Genomic DNA, 7,082 nt, shown 5'->3' with positions numbered 1-7,082 from the left:
AAAAAAAAAAAAAAGAACGCTGAGAATGAGTAAAACCTGCTTGTCTCTTATTAGAACACAGAAGAAAAAAAATAATAATGCAGAAAATGAGTACAACCTCCTTTATTGCATCATCTAAGATTTTTTTTTTTTTTTTGCTGGCAACATCATCTAAGTAAAAACCAGGTAGAATTTTATCAGCCTAGGGTAGCTGTAGTCTTTGAAAACAGAAACCACAATGCATTTCCATTTGCAAAAGTCAGGAATTTTGGTTTTCGGAAAGGCATCAGAAGAAGTCATACCTTCTTCACTAATATTACGCTTAATTAACAATATGCTAAGTAATAGAAGAAAATCAAATGTAAGAGGATTTGATGATGTCCAGTTCAGAGGGAGGTAGCTATTGGACCTTCCAGGAATAATGATCAGCTTTGCACAGCAATGCATGTATGGCATCCAAACAAGGACAAACTCCTGACTTCTTAAGAACAGAACAGTTTCTTATTTTTATATTACAGTTCATATGTAAACATATTCATCGAATACAGTGACCAGCGATTAACGTATATGTAAGAAAGGAATTAAAGAAACAATAAGGACATGGACTAAGGCATTGAAAAAGGAAGGAAGCTATAGAAAGATTGGAACATAAGAAAATTTTTAGCAGATTTAAGGGGAATTATATTAGATCCATTTCCTAAATGCTAACATGTTGGAGAAATTATTCATGGAATTACAATTTCTAAGCAAATTTAGAGATCATTGCAAACAAGGGCAATCCTTAAGAAACTGAGCAGGCAAATTTCACTTCACCATATGGAATTTCATTTGTTAACTCCTTCCCCATTCCCTACTAATTTGTTAGGGGGAAATGAATATGATCCTCAGTCAAAAGCTAGTCAGTTTTTTTTAACCCTCAGTTGGATATTACTTAAATGTTCAAGGCTTAGAGTTCCTTCGCAATTCTTTTCAGTTTATCCCAAAGATGTGTTAAGCTATTCCACGTTTGAGTTCTGAGACTGCTTCCCCCATTACCAGCTAATAAAATATGCTAACACGCTACTGCTGCAATTTTTTTTACTCAAGCAAAAGAATATATATGAAGAGCACAGCCTCATACGGCATGAATAATTTCTGTTTGATTAAAAGTCACTCTAATCATCAAAAAACAGGGTGAAAAATCTATAAACCAATTCAAAATCTGAAAACTTCGCTTCAATTACTGAAGCAAACATGGAATTATATCTTAAGATTCAACAATATAAACATAATAGTAAATTCAATTAGGAAGAAGACGAGGCCAAAGGGAAACAGACCCAATTTTCTGTTTAAAGCCTTAAACAAGTAAGGCGAATATAAAGCGATTTCAATGTCATATGAATAAATAGAGAGTCTGAAACGAGAATTTCTTTACATTGGATACAAAATATAAAGGTTCAGAAGGGTTGTGAGATAAAGAAGAGGCTTGATCATCTGATCGGCTCATAGTAATCGGTACGGTACCTATCCTTATCAACAACTACGATTGCATAGATCGCGTAAATTATTCCTGGCACGTAACCCAACAGCGTCAAGAGTAAGCAAATGCAGAATTCAACCTGCAACCCAATAATAAGCAAGAAAAAAACAGAAATTATATCCTAATGAAATCGAGAGAATGCTGGAAAGAGAAAGAGAGAAGGAGAGTTCATACGCTGCAACAACCATGTCGGAGGAAAACCCCCAATGGAGGAAGCAAGATCGCAATTAGGATCTCGCAGAAGATCGCTGTTCTGCTAGCCATCTCACACAAGAGGAGACAGAGAGAGATGGAAAAGCGGTTCAACCGATAACCCTTAAGAGGTTACCATTTACCAGATTTGGGCTTATGACAGTTTGTAGAAATTTCGTAGTAATTGCCTTACCTCTCTCTTACGGAAAGGCAATATTGCTTTTCAACCAATCACAGTGGAGTGTCGCTTCATTGCCTTAGCTCATTGCTTAATCAAGCCCAAGCCCAAGTTTTTATTACATAGCTCCGTTTGCTTATAAAGGTAATTTAAATGGAATGGACGTGAAATTTTCATACTTAAAAAATAAATGTTTATAATCATTATCTCATATGATTCAATGTGATTATATAAATTACTTGATTTTTTTAACCATATTTGGTAATGATACATTTTACATATAATTTTTATTTTACATATTATAGGAAAGGATTTTGGATGTAAAGTAAAATGAAATTTAATAACCAAATATGGAATGATTTGAAGTAATTATATAGTCACATGGGGTAATGATTACATATATTTCTTTTTTAAATATGAAAATGTCACTTCCCTTCTCTTTAATTCCCCTTGCAAACAAACATGACTTAAGGGAAAAAATGCAGGTGGCAACAAAGAAGGCTGAATCAAGTTTCGGTCATCTTGGTGTTTGACCTACACTAGATGCCACTTAATTTTTTTTTTTTTAATTGATTTTTATTTTGAGTGAAGTCCAAGTGTGAATCAAACATGGTGCGGCTCAATCCCTAGGGTAAGTTTGAAAATACCTTCGTAGGATGAAATTTTTCATCTCTATCCTGAAGATTCCATTCCAAGTTTCGATGTGGGTAAATCTTTATGACCATTTAGGAATCAGAACTGCAAATCTTACCGTGCATACGCTAGCCGGGGATAAGTGGATTCAATCATGTCTATCTATCAGGAACTTTCCATGATCTCTCCCTCTATCGTATTGTAATTGAGACTAAAATATTGTATTAGATTTCCCAGGAAAAAGAACAAAACCACAAAGAGAGCATAGGTGTTTGGTATAGGTCAATCGGTGTACGTGTCTAACATGAATTGAATTACGTGTTTGTCATAAATATGGTTGTCTACTAGCCTTCTTCATTGCTACCGTACCGAAGATGGGGTTCCTTTGCCCATACCCTACAAATGGATACATCCTCTCTGTGCATTTTAATTTATAAGGTGTCTAGGCTCGTTGCCCTGTCCTGATACAGAAGTCACGCGACTAGGCAGAGAGATCTCTCGCCCTTGAACTTATTATCATCGTCAGGGATGCGGCAAGTTAGCGATAGCACCAATGATAGGTATGATTCAAGAAATACATGGGGTCATTTCAATCAGGGAAAGAGAGGAAGGAAAAAAAAACTTGACACGAAATAGAATGGCGTATCTATTCTGGAAACATTTTTAATGCTGTCTAAAAACAAGATCGAAGATTACAATATCTAATTTGGATCAGACCTAAGAAAATCTGAATTAACATAGATCCCACCCCAGTTTGGCAAGATCTATTTCGCTGAACCTACACCATTTTCCCCTTTGCAAACCCCATTTGTGAAAAAATCGCACAGCTTCGTTTTGTACATGTAATCACTCGGACGAATATGCCTATTGAGATCATCAGGTCCATGAGCAAATTTGCATTCAGCTCCACTTGAGCAATTACCCTCTCTAGTGAATTCTGCGCATATCCGCCATTTTTATGGTGGCTTCTACAATAGAAATAACATTTAGAAAGAATAAAGAAATCTAAACCGCATAAGAGAATAAAGAAATGGAATGATGAATAAAAAATGGCAAAAGAAATCTTCTTTATTATGTACACCAAACGTAGATGCAGTGAGAGTAGTTGAGGTGGGCACCAACGCCAACGCTGACGCTCCCGCCAGCTCATTCTACAATCTTTGTTCGGAACTTAATGTTGATTCCATACCATCTTGAGAATCGATAAATTTTTCCAATGTAATGTAATCTGACAACTGAAGAACCAGTTCCATGCTATTACCTCATTTGTTAGCTCTGAAGAAATGATTTTTTTTTTTTGTTGAAAAAGAAGAAATGACAATTAATTCATTTTTCCGTACTTGGGGGAATATTCTATTTTTGATGACTTAGATTTACACTAGAGCCAGCCAGTCACTGATCCATACAATCCTCATTATCATACCAAATCAAATATATGAAATATGTGAAATAAATGGTTTTAAAATCGTTCAATTTAAACATAGGTAGCTTGAGTTTGAGCCTCTATGATTGGTTTCCTCCAATTCCTCATTCCTATTGTTGATGTTTCATCGTCATATTTATTTCCTTCAATAGTAAAAACACACATTAGGGTTGATGATATTCAGTGAACAATGAATGGTAATGAGTTTTTATAAACAAATTTCATGCCAATAATGCATTGTGATTTCATGTATCTATTATTCATAACAAACGCATGATTTAACCATTTAACCATTTAATAATACTTGCATGAATCTTATCAAGGAGAGTATGGGTTTGTATTTATGATAGGTAAATTACATTTGAGGCCTAATATTGAACTCGGATAGGTCCTCTTACAAAATCAATTTTGTATGGTGGGATTGTAGATCAGACACTGTACGAAAATAGTTCTTATACGAGGACCAAATCCAACCTCACTAATGTGCAGTGAAACTATGTCTTAAGGAGAGCGGATTAGGTTCTCATACGGGACTGATCCACAGACATGGAATCCTCACAAGAAAAAACTGGATGATGGATTCCATGTGTATGAATCAAATCGCACTAGAATGGTTCTAGTACGAGAACCTAAAATCACACTAAGGTGTCTTAAATTGGATACTTTTTTCATGTTTCCTCATTTTTAACTTGCCATCTGCCGCCTCGGGAGGCTTCTCCCCACCACCTCCGAAAATGGAACCAGGGTGTTCCTTCAACCAGAGAGAGGCACTAAAATTTTAGGGATTGGGTTGAGATTTTCACCCTGTTGGCTGGTGTTGGGCCCAAAAATATAAGCCCGAGGTATGGCTGGCAGGCTGGGTCAGCCTTTGGGTTAGGGCCCAAAGATAGGCCCCACCCACCTGAAGCCTGCCCAGAAAAATATACATGCACGTATGTAAGATGGGTTTGATGTACTTAAGAGATTTGCCGCTAATTAAGTAAAGGCAAAAAGATGCCTCACAGGCAATGTGGCCTCTATACCCAGATATAGTGAAGAGAAAAATGACTGTCACATTCTTATGAAAGATAAAAATTTTGTCCATGTTGATGCTTTCACTCATTCTCCTATTGCCCATGTCTTGGTGTATAGCCACGCTGTTTTTTAGTAAACCCTATCTCGTAAGTAATTTCCTTATAAAAAAAAAAACCAGAATTTTAATTAAGTAAATTTAATAGCAATACTATGTTTTGTTCTTTCAAATATATATTTTTTTTTCTTATAGTGTTTTTAAGTTATTTTGCATAATTTTATATTTACATGAAGTTGTTTTATTTTTATTTTATAGGGTAATTTATAGCGTCACCCCCTAGAGAATGCCAATATTATAGGAACACCCCCCTCTTTCACCAAATTAGACTCAGACCCCCTACCGACAGTCTCCGTTAAGGAATATATCTTATATGTTGATGTCAGCTATTATATTTTATTTTAAATACCAAAATGCCCTTACTAAATGTGAAGTGCCTAAAATGCCCATGTAATAAGCACCATCCTCAACTCAATAATTACTATACCTTCCTCCCAAATCAAGCACCAGAGATCACGGCAGCGGCGGCGGTGGTAGCGGCTACCAACAGGAACACCCTTTTGGGTAAAACATAAACAGTGGTCAACGGAAGGAGGGCATCGCCGGAGCATATTCGACGGCGTGAAAGCCCTCCCTTCCAGCCCCAAAGCCCTCATGGTCGAGGTGAACAGCGGCAGTAAAGCTTGAACTCTCTCTCATTCTCTGAACTTTTCCGGCCACAAGAATAGAGCAGAGCACTAATGCCTCTTCTCTGTTTCTCTGGTGCCGGAATCGTACTATGAGACATCAATCTCTTTCCTCTAGTTTGGTGGGGACGAATCGAATCATCAACCCTATCTTGAAATGTGATCTAGTTAGCATCTCATGTTGCATTCGTTCAGCTGGACCTTGAAAATAATGTTTTCCAAGATTCTTTCAATCATACCTAGTTTCTCACTAATTTCAGCTGTGATACGAGCAAAATCACATTGACGTAACAATTGACTACCATCCAAAGAAAAGGAAAGAAAAGAGGGTACCAGCTTCCTCTTCTTGCCACGAATTCTCTCATCTTGTAGTTTTGAGAGTTTCATAAAGAAACTCATCCAGCATATCATCAATATGGTAAGCTTCAAATCTAAGATCTTCAGAAATTGAAATTTTAAGAGCCCATTACTTCTTTGCTTGTTCTCTACCACTTAAAGAACTGCTTTGATTCTCTTTGCGGTGCAGTGGAGCTCCAATAGCTCTCTTTCAATGCCCCACATCGATCCAAAATCAATTAACGAATGTTGCTCTAATTTGTTAAGAATTGCTTGCACACTGGGAGACACAATAATGTTTTCTTTTTTAGAACACCCAAGTCGGCCTCGAGGTTCAAAGCAAGAGAGAGAGAGAGAGAGAGAGAGAGAGAGAGAGAGAGAGGTTCCACGAAGAAGACGCTGGAACCGCCGGCGGTAGCTACTATTTCGGACAATCACGACTCAGTGAGAAATAACTTGGATAAAATATGATTTATTATTTGTTTTAGTTAAAAGGGTAAAAATGTTATTTCAAATCCTTACTTAATGGAGACTAACAATAGGGGGTCTAAACGTAATTTGGTAAAAGAGAGGGGGTATTACTATAATATTGGCATTCTCTAAGGGGTGGCACTGTAAATTACCCTATTTTATATTGAAAATTGACTATTTTGTCTTGGATTAGAAATATCCAGATCTTCAACTTTGATTATTGTGTTATTTTGCCCTGATGTTAAATCTCTAGCCATCTCCATTACTAGCATTGCACTAATTAAGCTTTTAAAACTCAGAATCAGTTTGACCCAATATTAATTCAGATCAGTCAGGATGAGATTGGATCAGATGGCTTTATCCTAATTTAAAAAAAAAAAAGATCATACTATTTGATTGGTATAGAATTAGTCAAGACTTGGGATCAAGCTCAAACCAACATATGATCTAATGTTTAAAATCATGGTCCTGATTGACACCCTTACTTGTTATAGAGGTTCTAACCAAGTTTGAAAAATCTATAACCTGAATCAATGGAACAAGCGTTATTGAAGAATTAAAGTGAAACTAACGAATCTACACCCCAAAAAAAAAAA

The 7,082-nt window shown here is 36.4% G+C and overlaps 1 protein-coding gene across 1 annotated transcript; it reads right to left on the bottom strand.

Moving 5' to 3' along the window:
- Positions 1 to 1,181: 1,181 nt before the first annotated feature.
- Positions 1,182 to 1,833, bottom strand: LOC122083937 (hydrophobic protein OSR8-like). Its single transcript, XM_042651881.1, has 2 exons — positions 1,673 to 1,833; positions 1,182 to 1,577 (listed from the first exon to the last, which is right to left on the bottom strand). Exons 1-2 carry the CDS (start codon positions 1,760 to 1,762, stop codon positions 1,449 to 1,451), a joined length of 219 nt encoding a protein of 72 aa, XP_042507815.1. The 5' UTR covers positions 1,763 to 1,833; the 3' UTR covers positions 1,182 to 1,448.
- Between the last annotated feature and the right edge of the window lie 5,249 nt (positions 1,834 to 7,082).

The sequence above is a fragment of the Macadamia integrifolia genome, chromosome 7 (assembly GCF_013358625.1).
Source record: "Macadamia integrifolia cultivar HAES 741 chromosome 7, SCU_Mint_v3, whole genome shotgun sequence".
NCBI classification, from domain to species: domain Eukaryota; kingdom Viridiplantae; phylum Streptophyta; class Magnoliopsida; order Proteales; family Proteaceae; genus Macadamia; species Macadamia integrifolia.
This window is presented reverse-complemented; position numbering and strand designations above follow the sequence as displayed.

Coding starts and splice junctions, on each gene's coding strand:
- LOC122083937 (XM_042651881.1), bottom strand. CDS start 1,762: ATGGCTAGCAGAACAGCGATCTTCTGCGAGATCCTAATTGCGATCTTG. Junction 1,578..1,672: donor TCCGACATGGTTGTTGCAGC/GTATGAACTCTC, acceptor ATTGGGTTGCAG/GTTGAATTCTGCATTTGCTT.